The sequence below is a fragment of the Crocodylus siamensis genome, chromosome 10 (assembly GCF_052110815.1).
Source record: "Crocodylus siamensis isolate JL-2025a chromosome 10, ASM5211081v1, whole genome shotgun sequence".
NCBI classification, from domain to species: Eukaryota; Metazoa; Chordata; order Crocodylia; family Crocodylidae; genus Crocodylus; species Crocodylus siamensis.
In genome coordinates, this window is record NC_143404.1 from 6584631 (window position 1) to 6607841 (window position 23211).

The 23211-nt window shown below is 45.8% G+C and overlaps 1 protein-coding gene across 1 annotated transcript in view; it reads left to right on the top strand.

The window, feature by feature from the left end:
* COL23A1 (collagen type XXIII alpha 1 chain) overlaps nt 1-23211 on the top strand; it is a 317718-nt gene that overhangs the window by 217428 nt on the left and 77079 nt on the right. Inside the window, exons 3-4 of the mRNA XM_090021020.1 lie at nt 11336-11380; nt 12461-12468. Coding sequence (XP_089877146.1) covers nt 11336-11380; nt 12461-12468 — 53 coding nt within the window. The remainder of the gene's footprint in view (nt 1-11335; nt 11381-12460; nt 12469-23211) is intronic.

A 23211-nucleotide genomic window follows, 5' to 3' on the forward strand; every position in this document is an offset into this window, starting at 1 on the left:
TAGGGCTTGTGTACATTAATACAAACCATTATGAGCAAGAGGGGCGCATGCATTTCCAGAAGCTGACTTAATTTTTCAATTGAGCTAATATACTCCTGGTCCATTCTTCAAAAGAAGTCAAGGCCTTTAATGACAATGCTTTTCGTCAGAGGTAATATGTGCAAAACATCTTAATCGTTTAAAGATTGGAAATAAATACATCTTACATGCTGAAGTCATTACGATGGGATTTTGGAACAGGAGGGAAAAGCGATGTTTCCTTTGAAGACGAGAGGAAGAGCTCACTGGGTTTTAAAGAAGATGTTGGAGCTGTGACATGAAATCATACGAAGTTGGATGAATTGAGGAATGGAAAAATTGTAATTTTCTGTCTGACCATCGCTGTAATATGAATGTTGGCTATTAGTATTATTTGTGTGGCCAGCAGAGGTTTGCTCTGAAGATAAATTTGGCTCTTCCCCACAGCCCCTTTATGGATTGCATATGTCCAATTTTGTCTTCTCTTTTTTTAGAGACCTTTGAGATTAACCCTATGGAACATTCTACCAAAAGTGTGCACTGCCCATGTTCAGATAACAGCAAAGTTTTCAATACAACGTACAGCTTATTCAGTCTAAGGCTGTAACATATATGCAATTGTCTGTGGAGTTACGGGAGGTCATTCCAGGGATGTGTGAACAACTGCAGCATTCGTCTACCGCTTGACCGTCAGTCTGTTGTTGTCGGGTTCGCAGACATTTGTCTTCTGTCATATTTCAATAGTATTGGAGACCGACCAAGAATATTTTCTGTAGCCTCATACGATTCCCATGCCGAATGCACGGAGTATGAATTTCTTTAAATATCTAAATGGTCTTTACAGTGCAACTGCAGCCATAGCTGAGTCTAACTTCACGTCAGTTCTAAGTATCTTGCTGGAGTTTTAAAGTTTAACTAGTCAGATTGAGTTAAATGTAATACTTTTCGTGGAAAAGCAAAGGAAGTATTAACCGTTTTTATTTTCTGACTTACTTTGGGGAAACATCTTACTGTTGACGCCGTTGAAGTGTCAGAAGGAAGAACTGTGCTGTTGCCACTTGCTAGAAATGCCCCGATGGCTTTTTGCACTTGAAAGTTTGGTTTCCACACGCACGTGCGTTTGCTGCCTGTTTGTAAACAAGCAGATGCTTGGGACGTGCAAATCTGCTGACTCAGCTCTTAAATAGTCCCTTGCTTCATGTGCTTCTGAAGCCAGATTTTTCTTACTTTTTCCAGAATGTGGCTTTCTGCTAACTTTTTTTTTCAACTGAAATTATATTTGCTAACCAGAAAAAAAAAAAATATGTGTATATATATACACACACAATATATATATATTGTAAGCATTGATGAAGTGTATTGATTTGACCTTGCCTGGCCTGTGTGGTGGCGTCTCAAATTACTTAGAGCTCTATTGGATGATTAATTCTTATCAAAATAATGGCCATGCGCTACCACTTATTTACAGCATATGAGTTTTGTTCCTGAGCAGTTGTTCTGGATTATTTTCCTTGAATGGCTGGCAGAACATAGAAGTGTGTGTTTTGCAGACCAGACTCTGGATGACGTTGTTATTATATATTTGTTGAAAACTTGAAAGACTTAATAAACAGGATCATCCCTGTAAAACTGCTTACAGTCTGCTTGGTTATGACCCTTTTGGAGAATCTGGATGTGCTGCCATCGCAGCAATTTGAAGATTGAAAGAGGGGCTTTTGCAGCTGGGTGTTTGGCTCAGTTGAGTTGAAAGTTGTTTCTGGTTTTTATCGTTGTGCAATATGCTGTTATAACATCAGTCAAGTATTGGGGCAACAAAACTTCTTGTATGGGTGTCCGTACTGTTGTTTGAATATTAATAATTTAAATAGCAGTTGTAACGAATGGAAAGTAGATTAATTTATCGGAGCCAAGTGAATCTACCCATTACCACATTCAACTTAGAGGTGTTTCAAAAAGGCAGGTACAGACACAGCCATCCAAATGCAGATGTGGGCAATCAAAATCTGTCATTTGAATCTTTCTGCCTGGACCATGGTAGCGTGCTCCCATGCCCACTTGTACATCCTCTTTCCTTGCAGGCACACCCCTTCAGTCCATTCCTAACTTCTGCAGTACCTATTCTGTACTGCAGCGGGGCCAAGGGATTATCAGCAAATGGCAAGAGTTTAGAGCAGCTGTAACAAGCAGAAGAACGTGTTCGATTTAAGTGCAGCTCTGGCTTTATTCCAGGCGCCTCTTCATTTATATCGTAAATTCAGTTTTATCTCAGTACCTAAATGATGAAACAAAAGAGCTGTGCAGCTGACTGAAGAACCTGCCCTTGGGTACAAATTAAAGAAGGAATCTATTTCTCATTTTAAAAAAAGAAACTTTATGCTAAATTTTCCAATATTAGTGATCAGACTTACTCTTCTAAAGTCAATGACATATCCTCCATTGCTCCTGGTGTATGTTTTTAAGTTGTAAAGTATGAATATTAGCTCTTGGCGACTTTATTGCAATAAGCACTCACATAACATCAGAGGACCTAGAGATGATTAAACCTAAGAAAAATAGTTACTGGGGGACACTTTCAAATATGCCTTCGGTCTTAAAAATGAGTCGTGGTCTGTTAAGCTCAAGTGCCTTGCTGTTTTGTGCGTTTCCCAGGGGTTTTGGTCAGCGCTTTGGGTTAGCTAATTTGCTATTGATCTTGGCCAAAGGAGCAGAAGTCTCCCTTGGACAAGGCTGTGTTTTGCCCTGGCCCTTGGCATGGAGTGTGTGTCATTCTGTGAACAAAACGTGGCACCTTGCTCCATCATGGCCCTGCCATCTGAACCGTTGTTGTTTATTTAACCATCCGGCCGTGTCTTGTGTTCAGCCACATCCTCACAGCCTGGCATAAGTCGGCAAAAATGAGAGTGCGGACGACAGAGGACTTTTTGCCTTTTGTTCCCTCTATTCAGGATGACTGTATAAGTGGAGAATACCTCCAGCACAATTTAATCAGCAGCGTGTAATAGAAACAGGCAAATTATGATGCGGTGGAGGCTGGGTATGGTAGGAAAGGGAGGCTGCGAGGGCTAAAAGTTAAGCAGGCTTTGAATGGGAACCACTGGCTTTAATGAGCTAGGTGTTTTCAAGCACAGAGGCTGGACATTTGTTGACAATTAAGACTCCTCTACTGCCGGCCTCAGCACTTGTATAAACCTTCCCCACAGACTGATGCGCTCTGACCTGTTCACAGAGGGGCTGAGAGCAGAGTAGCTCAGTGAGTGTCAGCTTTGATGTGCACAGGCCACTCTGATGGCATGGGAGGCCTGTGTCAAATGCCCCGTTTATTTAATCCTCGGGTGTCTTTTAACAGACTCCTTCTGGGCGCGCTTGGCCCTGTGTGGTTCTTGCAGTATCCTCTTACTTCACCTCTTTTCCTAGGGCTAATTAACACCTGCGGATTGTCAAACTCTGCCCTTCCCCTTCCATCAGCAAGTTCTGGGAGACAAAGGGGCTTTGGGGTGCACCTAGATTTTGGGGTGCCCTACACAGGATGCTTTATGGGGGCTGAGGGTTTCAGACAGTGGTGCCTGAAAATTGGGTTGCTCGAAACGGGCAGGCCCCCATATCACTGGCTACTTCTGAAAATTGTGGTCTTGCATTGCTGCAGGTACAGTGAGTTGTGAGTCCTTGTAATATGGCTGGTGGCATCTCTCCAAAGGATTTATTTATTTATTTATTTTTGGAAATTTGGTAAAGAAAATGTTGCAAGTCGTCATCGTCGTCCCCCCGTCCCCCCCCCCGGCAGATGAAAATGTACTTTTGTGCGCTGAATTGTCTTGTCCTGATTAGCTCATTTCTGCCCAGGGAGAGGGAATGAGACCTGTGACACCAAGGAGGATCCTTTACACTGCTTTGCTCCTCCACCAAGGAGAATCCACAATATTTAGGTTCAGGGGAGAAAGACATGTTCGTGGCTGCCAATTAAAATATCTACTTGGTCTTTCATTATATTTCTTCTCTTCTCTTAAGGCTGCTTTCCTTCAACAAATGCTGTAGGATGTGCCGTAATACATGACATTGCGCAGACACTAGTCCTGCAGGAGTGTGCAGGAGGTGAGACGGAAGTATGGGGAAACAAATCTATATTTCTTCATTTGTTCTATCCAGCCGTTTTCGCTAACTTTTTTTGTGATGGAAAAAATCAATTTTGGGTGATATTAAACATGTCTTTGCCCCAATTAAGGAGTCACAGTGCCATTCGTTGTCCAGATGGAAAGTGGTTGGGTGTTTTCTGCTACTGTTAGAGAAGGGTGAAGACAACATGCATTGTCAATATTTTCAAGTAAGCAAAAGCCCCGTTGTTGTTCACATGTGGGCGAGCAGATGACGATGAAACCGCAGAAGTAATTAGAAAGGAAAGAGTACAGTGTAACCTCATTATAAGCAAGATCTTGGGAGCCACAATTTCAGTTTACAACCTTGTTACACAAATAAAATTCCTCAGTACAGAGGAGTTGAAATCAGTTAATTATTCCAACTCGTTTCTAAACTAGTAATGTTTCTAAAATGTACTGCACAGTTAAACGCCCCAGAGCAGATGAACCAGTGCTGGCAACTTCAGCGAGCCAGCACGCATGGGCCATGGACTGCTGACAATGTATTTAGCTCTTGTTGGGTTCGACATCCTCCCGGCTGAGTTGGAGCTCTGTGGCAGTCTCTTTGGCATTAGCTGCCAGTAAGTTGTCTACAGCTGGTCTCGAGCTGTTATTAGCACCAGTTCAGCTGAATCCAATGTTACCAATGGTGAGAAACGTTAAAAACCTCCCTAGTGAAGAAATGGCCTAAAAAGGCAGGATTCATTTCATATGTAGCATGGACATAAGCTTTCCTTGATAGCTCCCTTTAAAGTATTAGAAGCACATAAAGAAGACTTAGGAGGCTTTCTAATATACATGAAGATAAATGTTGACTATAAACCGTTACCGAATGACTTTATCTCCTAACATCATGTGGTTTGATGTTGATTCAATATAATTAAGATTTATGCTGCATTAATGTCAGCTGGGCAATAGCAAAACCTTTCTTTGTAACCACATCAGCCATGTTGTATCAGTGCTGGGAGTCCTTTATTTACATTTTATGGAAGATATTTTTGGAGGGGAGAACATATACAAAGCGTAAAGCAGTCTCTTCCTAAACATCTTGTCACATTCAAACTAAACGCTCTTAATCCAGTGTGTGAGATGTGAGCCCAGACAACACCCAGCCATTAGTTAACTCTTCCAGTTAGACTGTAGGCTTAGCAACTGGGAGGCAAAGAAAAATAGCGCTATCTGGAAGCAGTGCCAGGAAGAGCTGATTATACGCAACTAAAAGAGTCGCTATTCATTAACAAGGGAAAAAGTTCACAAGAGCCTCAGACTACACGGTTGTGTCGTGGTTGGTCACTTGCATCGACTACGAGGGGGCTGGCACATGGGACATTAAGACCAACACGGTTTTAAAGCTCATAATGAACTGCAAAATATTGTGAAAGCTAAAACCGCATATTTTCCTTCAGTGCAGTAAATTATGGCTGTTGGAACGAGTCTGCTCAGGACACCTGCAAATAGACCCATGAAGTGCCAGCCCTGCCTACTCCCGTAATTCTCCTGATACCAGGAAAGCAGGTCCTATTGTGCCATATTTCCTTGAACTTTTTTACCCTGGTAATTAAATCCAATCTGGTCCTTGACCTTTTTTCTCCTGTGCACATTCCTGTGGTAGTGATAATATATCACTCATGCTGATGGTTTACGGGCAGAGCCCAGCCTGCCTTACCCTGATAAAAAGTAAGTAAACCGTGGCTCTGTAGCAGTCGATTGAGCAGGATGCATCATTTCTCCCAGTAACGTCTGGCAGCCGGCTGTCATGCTGGCTTCATTTGTATCCCTCCGACGCATCTGTTTCTTCTGAGATGTTCACAGAGAAGAATGGGAAGGAGATGAGGTTAGCTGGACCAGGCCTCCCAAATATGTCCTGCTTGCTTTTTCTTTCAGGTAACAGCCTTCTACAGGAGAGTCTCACCCTAAGTAGTTTGTTTCATAGTTGTTAGGGGCTGGAAGGGACCTTAAAGGATCATTGGGTCCACCCCCCTGCACTAGGCAGGAAAGACTGTTGGGGTCAGGTGACCCCAGCAAGACGGGCATCAAGGCGCTTTTTGAAGATGGCCAGTGTGGGTGACTACCACCTCTGGGGGGAGCCTGTTCCAGACCCTCGGCAGTCTTGAATTCTTCTGGGTGCTCTCGTCCCCAGTGTGTGCTGCTAGGACTTCCACAGGCATATCCCATAGATCCTTGCACTGCAGCGAGCCATGATGCTCGACTGTCCTTTCCTAGTGAATTGTGGGAAAATGTTGCCTGTCCTACCATGTACACAGGGGAAATTGTAAGAAGGCACAGGAGGACTCTTAGTGCTTGAGGGATTTAGCTTGTGTCCTCACTGCTAACTAAGCCAGTTCCCAGCCTGACTAAAAGCAGCACCCAAGTTCTAACACATCTTCATCTGTGCGATCAAGGCTAGGGACAAACATTACATATAAACCAATCAGAATCCAGTTAAACCTGTAACAGAACAGATGTTCAGGGCACATAAACCAGTTTGAAAATGGCTGAAACTGGTTTGAGATGAACTTGGTTGACTGTACTATTAGACTTAACTGATTTGGGTCAAAATGGTTTATGCAGTGTCTGTCCCAGACCTCTTCCTGGTTTAACTTAAACCAGAGCCCCCCCAGCATCCTAACATGCTCTCTGGCTGGGCAGGGCTCTCTGCTCTACAGCATGGCTAGCCCCTCCCCTCTGCTTCCTGGCTGCAGCTCCAGCAAAGACTGCAGGTGTCTGCCTGGCTTCCCCTGCTCCCCCCTCCTGTCCCCATCCCCTCTGCCTTACACAGACTCCTTTCAGCATTAGCTAGCAGACCACACACTGGCTACAGTCCCTGCTGTGGCAGATGAGAGAGGCAAAATCAATAGGTACCTGGTAGTGTCCCTCTGTTGTTTTCTTAATGGGGTGATAAACACTGTGTTATCAATTCCCTGCTGGGCTGGTCAGGAGGGGGAGGAACCCCTCCCTAATCAGAGCAGCCTGACAGGGCCTGGCTATGCCCCCACTCAGCTCAGCACAGATAAAGGGAAGGGAGGGCTGCTCTAGCACCCCCCACCAGCTTCTAGCCTGAGCCACTGCAGGCATGTGCCTGCATGTCTGCGATGCCTGTTCAGTTTCAAAGTGATTCAATCTATCCAGGTTAGACTAACCTGCAGAGATTGAATCAATTCAGGCTCAGGTTTTTTGAATGCCTGACCCTAACCCAGGTGTCAGGTACCACTAAACACAGGTGTGAGGTGATTTTGTATGAGGAGAGGTGGGTGAGAACCGAGTGAGGACAGACCCTTACAACAGGACATCTTCAGCATAGAGATCTCCTTATGCACACGTAGTAAAGTGTTGACCCTATTGTTACCCCTTAATCAATAAATCACAGTTGTACCGTTGGTAAACTTACCTTAGATCTCCCTTTGTGGGTGGACTTGTGGTTAACTCATGTCTGTGTTGCTATGAAAATCAGCTTTATATCACTATTCAGGTTTCAGCTAACAATGTGGTTGATGTGTATTTTCTTTCTGTTCGTTTCTTTGAGCTTGAGGTAATTAAATGCTTGTATTCCTTCAGCCCTTCCCCCCCCTTTTTGCCCATTCTTCAGATTTCTCCTCATCAATCTGTGCTTTTAAGCAAAAATGAGTTCTCTAGGAAAGTCACTTGAATCAATTGATTGGTTCAACCACCTGAAGATAAGCAGAAGCTTTCATATGGCTTTACTTAGAAAGAAGGAGAATTTTGCTGCATAAGCCAAGTGTCTGGTGTGTGCTGTCCAACATGAAGGCCAATTTAGCTGCTTGATCCCTGGGGGAAAGATCAATGGTTTGTGGGCAGCAGTCAGATTTAGCAAGCCTCAGCTAATCTCCATCAGGTATCCAAGTTGCATTACCTAGCTGGGGCACCAGCTGAAAACTGAGCAGTTTAGGTAAAAAAAATCTTTTGTGAACTCTCTTGGCTTTTGACTTAAATGGACCCAGAGACTCCAAAGCAAAGCTCAGCTAAGGGTCAGTCATAGGTTGAAACCATGTAGAACTGATGGTCTATCTGTGGTTTGGAAATAAAAGCTAGACTTCTTCCCACGTTCACTTTAAACTTGGCCTATGGTTTCTGAAACCTTTCTGAAAACCTGAGATAAGTTGAGGGCAAACTGAGCAGTCCCAAATCGAGTGATTTTTTTTTTTTTTCCCCACCCCCCTTAGTTTGTGGTTGACCAAGGAAAGTTCCTCTTGGATTACTCAAAGACAGATGCTTTCAAATGGGATGGACATTTGCCCTGTCCAGAGGCCTGGCTGGGCAGCTCTGTGGTCATGGCTCTTTTTGTGCCTTCCCTATCATCACCACTACCACCACCAAGATAGCACTAGGTGCTAGTACCCTAGTACCCTACCCCCCATTTAAGATACCAGCACTGGCTGGTATCTTCCCCCAAGCTTTTTGATCATGTAGATGTAAATCAGGCAGTATTTGGAAGTTTTACATCCCCTAAGGTTGCAGCAATAAGACTTTGACATTGTACCTAATGTGATATTCTCCGCCCAGAAGAGCATACAAACACTATACCTGAAGAAGGGTGTTTGTGCCCCAAAGCTTATTAAGGACAATTTTTCCAATTATTTAGTTGGCCTGATAAAAGATTACATTTACCCAAAGAATCATGTCTGCCTATGTCCTTAGACCAACATGGCTACAACAAATAACCCTAAAACGTTCTACCCACCGGGTTTTTGCTGGTGAAGCTCTAGAATGAGACGCAAAAGATTTGCAGCTTGTAGGAATAGTACATAGACTACTAAAGACCCCTTTGTGGATGGGAACTGGATTTCCTAGCAGTACATACTGAAAAGAATATCTGTCATTTTGATCTGCCTCTAGGATACCCAGCAGAGGTGAGCCAATGGAGATCAGGCTGTGCCTAAATGTGTATTATAGCACTGCAAAGGGAAGCTCCAGCCATTGGCTAGGAACTTGGTTCCACAGTAAGAAACAAAAACATTGGTGCAAATTGTGAATCCTTTTTAAGGGGACAGGAATATTTAATGACTTTGTTCCTTGTATATTTACCTTCTTCCTCTCTCCCCATCAAAAGATTGAGCAACAGTAAGGAGGGGCAGGAGAGCTCGTGATCGAATAATGGTGGATTTTCCTAAATAAAAAAGCAAGAGCACAGTTTGCTTTTGTTTTTCATCATTATCGCTGTCCTTCAGTGACAACACCTCCAGAAACGACTGACATGCAAAGGGTAGACCACCATCCTTAGACATGTGTTTTTCTTTTGGCCACATCTTGATCTTGCAATACACGTGTTGCAATGAGCATGGGAAGTGTCAGCTCTGAATTAATAGGTGCTTTATCAGCATATTGCGAAATATTAGTTTTAAAATGCAAAAGTACAAAATGCTGCAGCATTTTGTACTTTTGCATTTTAAGTGTTCTTTTTGTAGAGTATTATCCAACAACTTATTGCCTGTATTCAGTGCCCTGTGAACACATCCTTTAGTTTCTTCAGAAGATTCATGGTCAGGAACATGTTGTTTACATTTTCTTCTGTTACTCAATCGTTCAGTCATCTTTACCCAGATGGGAGAATAAGAGGAGTGATGGTTTATTTGCCAAGATTGGTCATGGTAAAACATGAGTGTTTAATTGCAGAGGAAAATGTGTGGAGGCCAGATCCTATGCTGTCTATTTGGTGCTTGTGTGATCCTACTCCATCCTAATGAGGTCCCTGAAAAAATGCTAATGCTTCTAGCTTCTGCCTTATCTTAGCTGTAAGACTAAGTCACAAAAATGCATTGAGGAGCAGGGGAATCCATCCATTTTTTTTTCATTAGCTATTTTTAAGAGATGGAAGCAGGGTGGATTAGGATCTCAGTTAAGCTCCTAAATCAACCTGCTTGCCTAATAGAGGGATAGGATCTGGCCTATGGTGCCTTAGCGTACTTAAGGACATGTCTTGTGATTAGTTGGTAGTGAACAGTAAGAGAACATCCGTTTTCCCATCTGATACACTGTCAAAACTGTAAGTTTTGGACATCTGAGAGTCCTGTTGAGCTCTGAGCAGAAGATCCCACTCCAGCTTCTGAAGCCATCTGCATTGCATTCAGATGAATTGAAACAATTCCAGTTTTGGTGTGCACAGAAGAGAGGCTGTTGTATTTCAAAGACTGTTGTATTTCAAAGGGCACTACTCCCGAATGCCCCATCCTCCTTTAGGTGATGGGATTCCTCAACGAAGTTGTGGAGTCTTCTGTCATTGGATGCCTTTCCATGCTAGTTTGCCTAACCATCCCAGAGAAGTGTTGGTCTAAACGGCAGATCTGGTCAGCAGCTGAACTCCATTTCCTAGCAGTCCCTGCCGATGCCACTACGGCTGGTCTCCATGGAGATGCAGGGAGCAGCCAGGCTGTGGCAGCGTGGACCCATTGTGGCCACATGCTCCCAGGGTCTCATGGAGACCAGCCTGGAGTAGCACTGGCAGGACACATGGCTAGGTAGGAAGCTGCTCCAGGACCTAGCTGGGCCAGGATCTTGCGGTGGTGACAGCGTGGGCAGGAGCTAGGGCAGAGCTGCTATTGGTTTCCCATACACCCCTTCATCAAACTTGGGGTCTGTAGTAAGGGCGTGTGGGCAGCAGATCGCAACTGTGCCCTGGATCTGGCCATGCCATCACCACTGCATGATCCTGGCCCTGGAGATGAGCCAGAGCGGCGTGGGTGGGGGCTGCTGGGAAATGTAGTCTGCTGCAGGCCTGACTTTACCCACCCCTGGCTTAGATTGATCCTGGTGTGAGCAGTGGCTTGGACTAGATGATGTCCTGACGTCCTTTCCAGATCTCTGCTTCACTGCTCAGATCTGTGGCATTTGGACCCTTTGCTGCTTTCTAAAGGGGGGGAAAAAATCTGAGTTTTCCTCATGGTGCATAATTTACAGGATGGTGATGACAACTTCCATTAAAATGACATGGGATAAAGAAAGCATTCTCTTAATGTGCTGTAGCAGAGTAGTATTTGAGAAAAAGCTAAAATTGTTTGCAAAAGAGGGTGTTTGTGATTTCAGCTCATTCTGAAGGGGATGTGACAAAGCTCTGAATTCGGAAGGAACTGCTTCTTGCTTGTTCTCTCTTGGGCCTGTTCTCTGTGAGGTTCATTTTCCTCTGACAATGATTTCCATGAAATAAAAAGTCCTTTGCTCTCTCGTTTCCACAGGCCCTCCAGGACGGCGGGGAAAGACTGGGAGACGAGGAGAACCTGGTAAGTGTCACCATGGGGCGTGTGCCTACGAGATAACTAGAATGTCCTTGAACTCTCTGATAAAGTTGCCTTTTATCTAATGGGCCTGTGAAAAGGAGACTTCCCATTCCCAGGCAGAAGAGGTTATCTGTTGATGCTAAAAGCTGAGCTCTGACCTTGCCTATCAACAGTGACGTAAAGGGACACTGCTAGGTTGGGGACTGTCTAGTTAGTCCATATAAAACTTTTAAAGCTATCAGCTATGCTCCAAATGATTGTCGAGAACTTGTTCTCCAGCCATATCTTAATGTTTCATGGAAGCAGTCTGAAAACATTGGTAGGCATTGTTGGCTCTGGATTTAGGACCCAGAGCCTTGTTCTGGGGGTAGGGGATGGACCCACCCTTGTTCCTGCCCTCAGACTGACCACAACCTCTCTATTCGATAATAGGCAAATTTATTGATACACAGTGATACCAGGAATCCTGGTTTTCTCTGATATAAAAATTTTTAGTTTGAAGGGGGAAAAAAAAAGTCACCCCAAATCCATATGATTCTGTGATTTAAATGACATACCACTACTATATAGATCTATATACAGGTTTCCTTCAATTTATGCTGTACATGTGCTCCCGGAGAATGGTGCCTAAATCGAATTCACATAAAGCAAACCTACTTTACAATGTAACAAATAGGGATACGTTCCCATAGCGGTGCGGGAGGAAGGGAATGAGGCTGGGACTAGGGAAGGGATGGCAGCAGGGGTTCACAAGGCAGAAAAGCAGAGGGAACAGAGCGGCCTTCGCCCCAGCCCTGGCTGCAGTGGCCCTGGGAGTGGCCGCATCAGCTGCCTGCAGCCAGTGGGCTGCACCGCACTCCGCCTGTCCTCACTCCCCTCTGCTCCTGGGCTGCGCCGTGGCCTGGTGCAGGCAGCTGCTGTCAGCTGCTCCTGGGGCTGCTGTAGCCGAGGCTGGGGTGAGTGGGGCCATGGCCCTTTCCCCTCTCCCCACAGACTTACCTGCTTGCATATAACGGATTATGGGTCTAAATATGCTCATCGCATAAAAGCGAATTTGTATATAAAGAGCCCATATAAATTGAGGGAAACCTGTATAGTGGTGTTTCATTTTAATTGTGGAAAAATACGTATTTGGGGCTACTTATTTTTTTAAGCAAAAATTGGGGATTTTTTTAAATCGGAGAAAAACAGGATCCCTGGTGATAACAGAAAAGAAACAATAAAACAATTAAGCAATTCTATATATCTACCAAATTCTAGGGCTGTCATCAGAATTAAAGTACATCTGGCCAGGACTCTGAGGCTCTTTCTTAGGTGTCAGATTTCAGCAATTGGGAGGTGGGATGCTGAGGACCCCTCCAGTGGGATGTATAAGGTAGGCAGGTGGTATGCCCTCTGTCCATCATAGCCCTGGGTTCCCTTCCCCCTGAGAGGGTCCCCATCCCCGGGGAGGGTGGAACAAGGAACCCTTTGCTACTCTCAAGTCTCTGCTTTTGTATTCTCCTTCTCCCCATGGCTATCTTTGGTTGGTTGTCTCTCTGTGGTCACACATCCATCCACGTAGCCTTCTGGGCCTTCACCTAATTTGGTCTGTTCGCCCAAAACTGGGACTTGGGGACCCCTGCTCTGGGCCCTTGCTGCTGGTATCACTTTATCTCATGTTATGGGACAGTATGGTATATGCTCCCAGTTCCCAGACTGTTCTTCCAGACTGTGTGTATCCCTTGGCCTTGTGTTAGACAGCCTGTCTGCCTCCTGGGCTGAGAGACACTTTGTGTGAGACCCAAGGTCTTTAGAAATCAATTAACCCCTGCTGCCCATCTTGAACCCTTATAATGTATCTATCTATACCTATAAGCCAATTCCCAAAAAGCAAACCTTTAAATACCATTTTCTAAGCCAACAGGCATTACAGTGATACAGTCATGCTTGCTTGCAGTGACACCTGATAAGAGCAATAACGTCTTACTGGCAATATTTTTCCCAAGAACATTTTCCAGAGTCTGCTTTCAAAAGATTGTCCCTATAAGATCAACAGCTGTGTAGGTGCAACTTGTCACCAGATGCATGTTGCTGCTAATAATCATCAACTCTTATGAGTACCACAGCATACAATCAGAGCCATGTTGTGCTAGGCATTGTAATAGATGTGCGTAGCAAGAGACTTCCGCAGCTGAAAAAGCCATTTGCACTCTACATAAACAGAAGGAGCAGCAAGGGGAAGAAAGATCTCTAATCCCTAGGGATGTAATAATAAAGATTTCTTTGGCTAATTGTTAACCAGCCATATTGGCTGATACCGATCCAATGGCCTATTTATGGGCATGCAGCACAGCAGCTTTGGAGAGTGGCATCTGGCCAGTAAGCCTGTAGGGGAGGGAAGGAGCATGGGGGAGGCAGATCAAGCCCCCCATGGTGAGGGAGGGTGTGGGGCAGGGGCAGGTGCTGCCCAGCCAGGGCAGTGAATGTGACCCTGGGAATGGGGCGGAGCTGTGGGCAGCTCATCTGGGTGGGGAGGGGGTGACTCCCTACTGCTGTGCGCACCCCCAGGGGAGGCATGGGGTGCATGTACACTCCTGGGTTTGTGTGCAAGGCGAGGGCGGGCTGCCTGCTGTGGGCTTGGAGCCAGGGGCTATGCTGGGCTCTTCTAGGCAGGGTGGGTGGCAGTGGCACTGGGAGGGGTGGCTACAGGGTGGGTTATAGCACTCCCCCCCTCCTCCCCCCCCCCAAAATTCCTTGTAGCCACACCTCCCAGCACAACCCCAGCCCCATGCTGGGAAGAGGCCCTGAGCCTCCAGTGGGCAGCCTGCCTCCACCCCACACACAAATCTGGGGGGCACATGCTCCCCCATGCCTTCCCCCAGGTGGTGTGCACAGATGGTGGGAGCTGTCCCCTTCACCCCCCTCCCCTCACACCGTCCCTGATGAGCTGCACGCAGGTCCTGGTCCCAGGGTCCCATTCACTGCCCTGGCTGGGCAACTCCTGCCCCTGCCCCACTCCCTCCTTCACCGTGGGGGCCTTGATCTGCTCCCCCACCCCCCACTCCCCACAGCCCTCCTGGCTACCAGGCTGCATTCCTGGTCACATGCATGCTGCAGTTACATACATGCATGTGGCATTTATCAGTGACATTATTGGCTACACCCGCCCCAAAAAGCCAATTGCCGGTAATGTTAATTTTCCTTTTATCGGTGCTGATCCAATATGTGACCGATATATCGGTGCATCTCTACTAATCCCCATTTTAGAGGAGAGGACAGTGAGACTAAGTGACTTGCTCCATGTCACGTGGGAAATCTATGGCCTAGCCAAAAGGTGAGCTAAGGTCTCCTGAGTTTCCGTTCAGTGCCTTTTACCTCCAGAGCATCCTTCCCCCTCCGAGTGGAGAGGAATCGGGTTACAGCCAGCAGCAACAGGAGGAGCACTGTAAAGAACGAATGTGACTCAAGTCGTTCTATTTGGATTCCTCTGTAATCGGGGAGGAAAACCAAGGATAGTCTGCAGTTGTCCTTGGCAGGGAAGCCAATATGCCACACACTTGTGGTAGATGGTAAAGCTGATATCTTCCTCTGAAATGGAACAAAAGCAAGAAAGTATATATACACTCGACACAGCAAAGCAGTTAAACACCGCCAACGTAATGCAGCCCCTGAGAAATGTTACGCTGCATTACAGATACAGAGGAAGGCATATTGGTTTTGGCCCAGCTGCCCAATGTTTGTTTTCATAGATAGCTTGACTGTATATGTATATATCTGTTTCAGAGTCCTACCGCACATAAGCCAGGTCCTTATTCCTTCGCCACAGCTGATAAATGTGAATAAAACTGTGTTTGCCTAGCATGATAGCATCCGTCCCTCAGGGACTGTATGTGGTTACAGCTTCACAGCCTCCAGACAAATGCTGTCTTGCAGCCAAAGGCTCAGTGCTGGCATGAGCTTGCCAAGTGGGGGGAGGTGGGAGGAGAGGCCTTTCTCCGGCAATCGGATAAAAGGTAATGTCCAAACCTTCTCAGCTGTGCTACGACCTTCAGCACATATGTCCTACAAACCAGAAAGGTGGGGATGGAGAGAAAGCATCCCATTTCCTTCAACAAACCCTCTTGCAAGTTTAAATTCAGAGTTAATGCTGTTTATTTTTCTGGGCTGGGTTTAGGCAGGGTGAAATGAATTGTCTATAAGTTAATGAGAATTGACTTAGGATGCAGGCATGCCACACACTCACTCAGACAGCATTTACACTGGGTTCTGCGCCACGCCAAATTTACTTTCTAGTGAAGTGCAGAAAGGTTTGTTCATTTAAAATTTCTTCAGAAAAGTGCAGCTATACAATCGAGACGCCCCCCCCCCCCCCCAACCGCCTGAAGGTTGGTGCAATTGCAGCGCTAGTTCACCAGGTCTAGTCCTCTAGTTCAGCATTTCTCAACACCCGGGTCACGACCCAACAGTGGGGTCACAAGAATATATGAAAGGCTCACAAACAAATTTTAAAAATGGATTCTCCTTTAAAGAGAAATACATGGGGAAACCGTGGCTTTTCCCTTGCAGGCTGGCAGAGATCTAGCCTGCAAGGGGCTGCTTGGGGCTCCCCGTGCCCCACACATAACCAACCCTGACCCACACAGCTGCCCCCTGTCCCTCACCACCAGCCCAGCCTGGAGCAGATAAGAACTCTCTGCTCTTCTTCTGTACACGGAAAGTTTTGCTCGGTGACCCTGGATTCCACCGTGCACGCCTGCTGCTGCCCTGGTCCAGACGGCCAAGTTGGGTGCCAGGACTGCTGTCTCGCCTGGGCACATCCCTCTTGCTGAGAGTGTCGTGGGAACGTCCATGCAACACAGAAAGCAAACCTAAGTTTCCTGAGCCTGACTCCCATGCTCCCAAGCTGTCCTTGCTCTTTCGCCCATGGCTGCCGCTCAAGTTTCCTGTTGTGACATATGGGCTGTGCTTGTGCTCTCAGCACTGACACTCCTCGTTACACAGGAACAAGGCAAAGATTTGGAACACGTTCCTGTCATTGTCAGTGTGGTTAAACGAGCCCCAGATTTATTGAGTCAAATGACTTTATCTGACCCATTTTATTTATTCTGCAGTCATCTGGCTCTTACTTAATTGCTTCCATGTTTCTAACCGAGGAACAGGCTGCACCAACCAATGCCAGGATGTTCAAGTGTGTCTCGGTGCTATTTATGAGGAAGGGGGTCACCTTTTTCATGGACGTGTGGGTTGCATCTTCCTGGAAGAGTCTGCTTTTGAAGACAGTATTTACCGTCTTATTGCTGCTAGCAGCCCCAAATGATTGGTTTCCCTTGAGAGTCTTCCAAATGTCTAACGTTAAGCAAGCAAGCTACTGTATGGCTACTCAGTGTATCCAGTGCCTTATTGTCTTATCTTTCCAATAGCTTGTCTGACTAGCAAACCTGTTTTGGACTGAACATTTTTAGTGCAACCCCTTATACAATCATAGAATAATAGAAAATTAGAGATGAAAGGGACCTCAGGAGGTCACATCTAGTCCAACTCAAAGCAGGAGCATCCCCAACTAGATCCATCCCAGCCAAGGTTTTGTCTAGCCGGGTCTTAAAAACCTCCAAGGATGGAGATTGCACCACCTCTCTTGGTAACCTGTTCCAGTGCTTCACCACCCTCCTAATATCCAACCTAAACCTCCCTTGCTGCAACTTGAGCCCATGGCTCCTTCTTCTGAAATCTGCCAACACTGAGAACAGTCCAGCTCCAACCTCTTTGTAACCAACCTTCAGGTAGTTGAAGGCTGTTATCAAATCCCTCCTCAATCTTCTTTTCTCTAGACTAAATTGACCCAGTTCTTTCAGTCTTTTCTCACAAGTCATGTGTCCCAGCTCCAAATGATTTTCATTGCCTTCCACTGGACTGTCTTCAACTTGTACACATCCTTTCTATAGTGGGAGGCCTATAACTGGATGCAGTCTCCAGATGTGGCCTCACCAAGGCAGAAGAGAGAGGACTAATTACTTCCCTTGATCTGGCAACGCTCCTACTAACGTATCCCATTGTGCTATTAGCCTTCCTGGCAACAAGGGCACATTGACTTGTACCCACCTTATTATCTGCTGTAATCCCAGGTCCTTTTCTGCAGAGCTGCTGCTTAGCCAGTCATCCCCCAGCCTGTAGCTGTGTGTGGGATTGTTCTGTCCTAAAGCAGGACTTTGCAGTTGTTCTTGTTCAACCTGATGAGATTTATTTTGGCCCAATCCTCCAATTTTTCTAGGTCTCTCTGAATCCTAGCCCTAACCTCCAGCATATCTACTACACCCCCCAGTTTGGTGTCATCCTCAAACTTGCTGAGGGTGCACTCTATCCCAGCTTCCAGATCGTTAGTAAAGATACTGAACAAAACCAGCCCCAGAACCAACCCTTGGGGCACTCTAGCTGAGGCTGTCTGCCAACTAAACCTTGAGCCATTGATCACTACCCAGTTAGCCCAAGGATCCAGCCAGTTTTCTATCCACCTTACAGTCCATTCATCCAGCCCTTACTTCCTCAGCTTGCTTGCAAGAATGCTGTGGGAGACTGTATCAAAAGCCTTGCTAAGTCAAACTGTATCGCATCCACTGCTTTCCCTGTATCCACTGAGCTGGTTGTCTCCTCATAAAAGGCAATCGGGTTGGTCAGGCATGACTTGCTCTTGGTGAATCCATGATGACTGTTCTTAATCACCCCCTTCTCCTCCAAGTACTTGCAAATGGATTCTTTGAGGATCTCCTCCATGATTTTTCTGGTTGCTAAGGTGAGGTTCACTGGTCTGTAGTCCCCTGCATCCTCCTTCTTCCCTTTCCCCATTCTTATTCAGCATCAAGGGCACTATATTTGCCCTTTTCTGATCATCTGGGACCTCCCCCACTCGCCACAAGTTTTCAAAGATGGACAGCAGCTCTGCAATCATGAGCCACCCTCAGTACTGTCAGATGCATTGCATTTGGCCACGTGGACTTGTACACGTTCAGCTTTTCTAAATGGTCCCTAACCTGTTTTCACCACTGAGGGCTGCTCATCTTGTCCCCAAACTCTGCTCTCCTTGCCTGTGAAGACCAAGGTAAAAAAGGCACTGAGTACTCCAGGCTTCTCTTCATTACCTGTCACTAAGTTGCCTCCCCCATTCAGTAAGGGACCCAACATTTCCATGACCTTCCTCTTATTGCTAACATACTTGTAGAAACCCTTCTTGTTACCCTTCATGTCTCTTGCTAGCTGCAACTCCAGTTGCGTTTTGGCCTTCCTGCAATGCTCTTATACTCCTCCCAAGTTGTCTATCCAAGCTTCCACTTCTTATAAGCTTTCTTTTTGTGTTTAAGCTCACCAAAGAGTCCTCTGCTAAGCCAAGCTGGTTGCCTGCCATACGTGCTAGTTTTCCTGCACATTGGGATGGCCTGTCTCTGTGCCCTCAATAAAGGCTCTTTAAAAAACAGCCCCATAAGACAGCTTCACCCCCCCCCACCAACTAGGTTAGTGAGCCTGTCGATAAAGATCTTCTTCCCTTTTTCGTCAGGTGGATCCCATCTCTTCCTAGCAATTCTTCTTCTTGGAACAACATCCCATGGCTGAAGGAGCCAAATCTCTGCTGGTGACATGTGGGCATCAGTGATAATTGCCAGAGGTGACCCTGACCAAACCAAGAGTGACAACAGGGCTCTGGGTGCAAGGTGCGGAGGGAACTGGACCCCAATCTGTTCTCTATATCTTCTCCAGACAAACACTTACAGAACCACAATTACATCGGTGCTTTCCAGGATCCCTGAAGCATCTTCTCATAGTGACCAGCACTCATACTAGGACTGGAGGCTGATTTAACATCACAGGAAACACTGCATCATGGGGTGGACGTAGGAGGACTGACTCAGTGCAGCCACATCCTAGGTGGCCTTTCATCTGCATGGTGAAGAAAGCAGGCATTGCAAATTTACCGGGTTAGCAGGAGCAAGCGCCTTTAAAGTGTCGGCACCACAGCCACGTTTGCCCTGAGGACACACATCAGTCGCATTAGAAAATGGCCTAATTGACGTGACGTCAACCCTCACTCAGCACCTGGAGGAAACCAGGAAAAACAAAGCTGAAAACCACTAGCTGGTTCATGCTTATTACAGCCAGCTAATACGTTTTTAAACATCACCATCCTGCATACCGAGGGCACATTCTTATTCAGCATCAAGTTATCCAGAGCATTTTCTAACATGCTGTATTTTCCCACAATGGACAAGACCCATCTGGTTTAGTGAATGTTGGTAAGAAACCTAGGACAGCTGTTTCCCGAGGACAGAAGGGTTTGCGTATGTGCTGGATACTAAAGCATTCAGCCAGTGGCTCTTGCCTACGTTTCACTCCTCCAGAAATCCTGTGGTATTCTTGATGAACAGGTGGTTGTCGTCTTCACTACATCAGGCCTACATCTTTGCACAATTAATCATTACATAGCCACATTTTCATTTACGGCTCCTGTTCCAAACGGTACAAATTATTTCCAGTCTGTAAATTTGTGATAGGAGCATAGTAACTCGCATCATTAAATGCCATGCAAAGTTACTTGCATTATAATAGCTTTGGGGCAGGGACCCCCATTTATTTTGTTTGTACAGTACTTCACTACTGTAGTGCAAAAAAATATATATAGATAGTACCCACAGCTTTGTTTCATGTTCATTTGACTTATACGCTGTACTTCACAAGGCTTTGTTCATTAGACTTCAGTTTCTTGATCCATATTTCCCCTTCTTGCAGAACTGTGCCCTTGTCTGCAAGAGTCTCAAATGATCTAAGTCTCTAGGTCAGGAGCGCAAAAGAAATGACATGGAGTTAGCTCTCGCCTTCCTCTTAGATATACAGAATTCAAGTGAACTGAACCAAGCCAGCATATTACAGGTTGTGGGCTAAACCGTGAACTTCAAATTCAGCCTTGGACTTTCCTAAGGTTCCTGGGTGAGTCAGATCCAGGATTTGGTGTTCAGGTCCAAGTTTAATGACTGATGTAACTCGCAACTTCTGTCTAACGTTTCATATGGTGGCATTTTATGGCTGAAATGAGTCCTTGGCAGGCTTGTGTACCCAGGATTAAAACTTGTCCTGACAACCAAAGCCCTTTCCTGGCAGCCAGGAGAGAAACACCTGGGACTTGGTTACATTCTAACTCATAATAAAAATCCTCCAAGCTATGCATTTATATCTGTCTTGAATTTGCCTTTAAAATAAGGCATTCTTACAGGCACAAATGTAATAGCTATTGGACAGAAATACACTGTAGCTGGAAGCAAAATGAATGCCCTCTCACACATCAGGCCTGTGAACTATCTGAATGTCCCTGTCACTTAAACTTCTCCCCAAGCATCTTTCTGAAATGCAAGAAAAAATGTTTGGATACTAGCAATAACCAAGGGGACGACACTGAAAGAAAACACACGAGTTAATGGCATTTTTAACAACCTTTTCCCTGTAGAGGATGGTTGCCTTCTCTGCAGGCCATGAGAACAAGAATGTAGGTGGATAAGTGCAACACGAACTGGATATTTTGGTCTCTTATGAACATTTACAATAAGCGTATATGTAGGATTTTCATTTTTCAGCCTTTAGCTTACCTCTGAGGATAATCAGATACAGGCACGATATCTCAGACACTGAAGCTGTGTCTATCAAAGTCCATAGCAAAGCTCCCACTGTCTTTAATGATGCAGCATCAGCCCCTGAATGCTTGCAAAGTCCTTACTGGTGTCTTTGGTCTTTGCCCCATATTCCTGTTGCTCTTACTTCCCTGGCCTCATTTTAACAAATGTGATAGTGCATTCCAAAATTGCAAAAAACAATGGACAGTAAGCCCTTTGGAGAGGGGACTGTCATGTACTATAAATGTGTTCGTTGCTTGCCACACTGGGGCCCTGCAATTGCTACAACAATAAAAACATTTAATAAAAATCATTAATAACTAAATCTGGGTCAGTTCACTTTGCCAGAGTTCATGTTCCTCCGGCAAAGCCAACATGTTGCTGGCGAGCCTGTGAGCCTTCGCAAATGTTTTTCAGAATTTGATCTTTAAAGTCGCTACTGTTGGAGTTCAGATCTAGCAATAATGCCCACTACACAGTCTAGGTGCGAACGGCAGCTTTCCAGCATCAGGTTTGTTGTTGGAGCATCTGTCAGAAACTGTTTGGATTCTGCTCAGTCTGTTATTCTTCCATCTCATTCTCCTTCCCAAAATGTAGCCTCAAAGCTCATTTAAAAAAAATGACACAGGTGGTTTTGTATTTTTATTCATTATAATAATCGCTTCCAACTGGCTCCTTCCTTTCTGAGGAATGTTGCATACAATTTGCACTAGCCAGCTCTATTCATACAATTTTGACTAATTTCTTGGAAAGGGAGGGCTTTGTCTTAGGCAGAGCCAGGGAGCTCCCTGGTACATCATGGACTTTCACATTTATCGCTGCATTTTTAGGAAAAAAATAAGTAGTCTTTGTCAGGAGAGTGTCTCACAGCTAGTTATTAAGTCAGGGGCAAATGATGTTCCTGGGCAAAATAAATCAAATTAAGTCCATTAAAAGGCTGCTTTACCTCTTTTAATGGTTAATGAAAGACCCCAGGCAAATTCAGCTCTCATTAATAACAATCTAATGTAAATCGGGCACATTAATCAGGATATCAGGGCCCTGAGCATGTTGGAAATAAAGTTAGTGGACCTGATCCTGAGAAGCGCCAAGATGCCCAGGATCAAACCCATCTGTGGGAGAGGGCTGTTCTTCTTTCTAGCCTGCAGGATGTCCAAGTCTAGGCAAAGTGCTGGATACGCACTGGGCTTCACCCACTAAAGCATTCGGGCTGATTTTTTGGCAGGAAGTCCTGCGACCCGCCCTAAGTGTTTGGTTTAGGTCCTAGTTCTGCAGACCTTGAGGGTTTGTTTTTATTGTTTCATCTGAGATATTTGAGTGTTTTAAAGCATGTTGGGGGGACGGGGCAGAAAACTAAGAGCTTGAAAACATTTGCATAACCAGCCAGCAATGTGCTTCTCATCTGACGCTTCCAAGAAGCTTTGTTTTTTTTCTTTAATCTCCCTCTGTTTTAATTTCTCCCATGTTTTGATGTTTTTTCATTTAATCCCCTATTTGGTTTGGATCATGCGGGAAATGGAGCATGACGAGGCCCAGTGTATGCAGAGTAAGAAACCTCTGGAGCAGGAGGGAAACGCCTGTCCCGTTCGACCGTGGTCCGAATGCTTGCCTCTGCGACGCCATGTCAGGGAGATGCTGCAGAACTGCCTGGAGCTGTCTGCGGCTTTCCTGGCAGTGACCTCAGGGGAAGGAGGGAAGCTGCCTGTCCCACTCCCCTCGTGGCCACGACCACTGTGTGAGACCGAGTTCCTGTTGAGTCTAATGGGCGCCTGTCTGCTTTAACCACCTTTGGATCGGGGGCTCCACTGGGCACAGCAGGTTGCTTCTCTCCTGTGCATCAGCAGCCTGCTTCAGGGGTGAAAGAGAGCGTGTTGGGACAACGCAGTTCGATACTGCATGCCCATGTGTTAAACAGGCTGGATAATTTGCCATGCATTCAAGCCAGGGGATGGAGCGTGCAACACAAACACTTTGCTGCATTAGCTTCGCACCTCAGGCCAGCCCTCGGCTCCGGGGCTGGTATGCCTTATTCCCTCGCCATGCCTAGACACCCCAGAGCAAAATGAGCATGCCAGTAAGAACAGAGCATTGCTGGTATTTCTGTGTCTAGGCTCAGGGTTTGTCCCCGGTCCCACGTGTGGCTGGAAGCAGTCTTGGCCTTATTCTGTATGCATCGCCAGCAGGAGCAAGAACTCAACCCTGGTG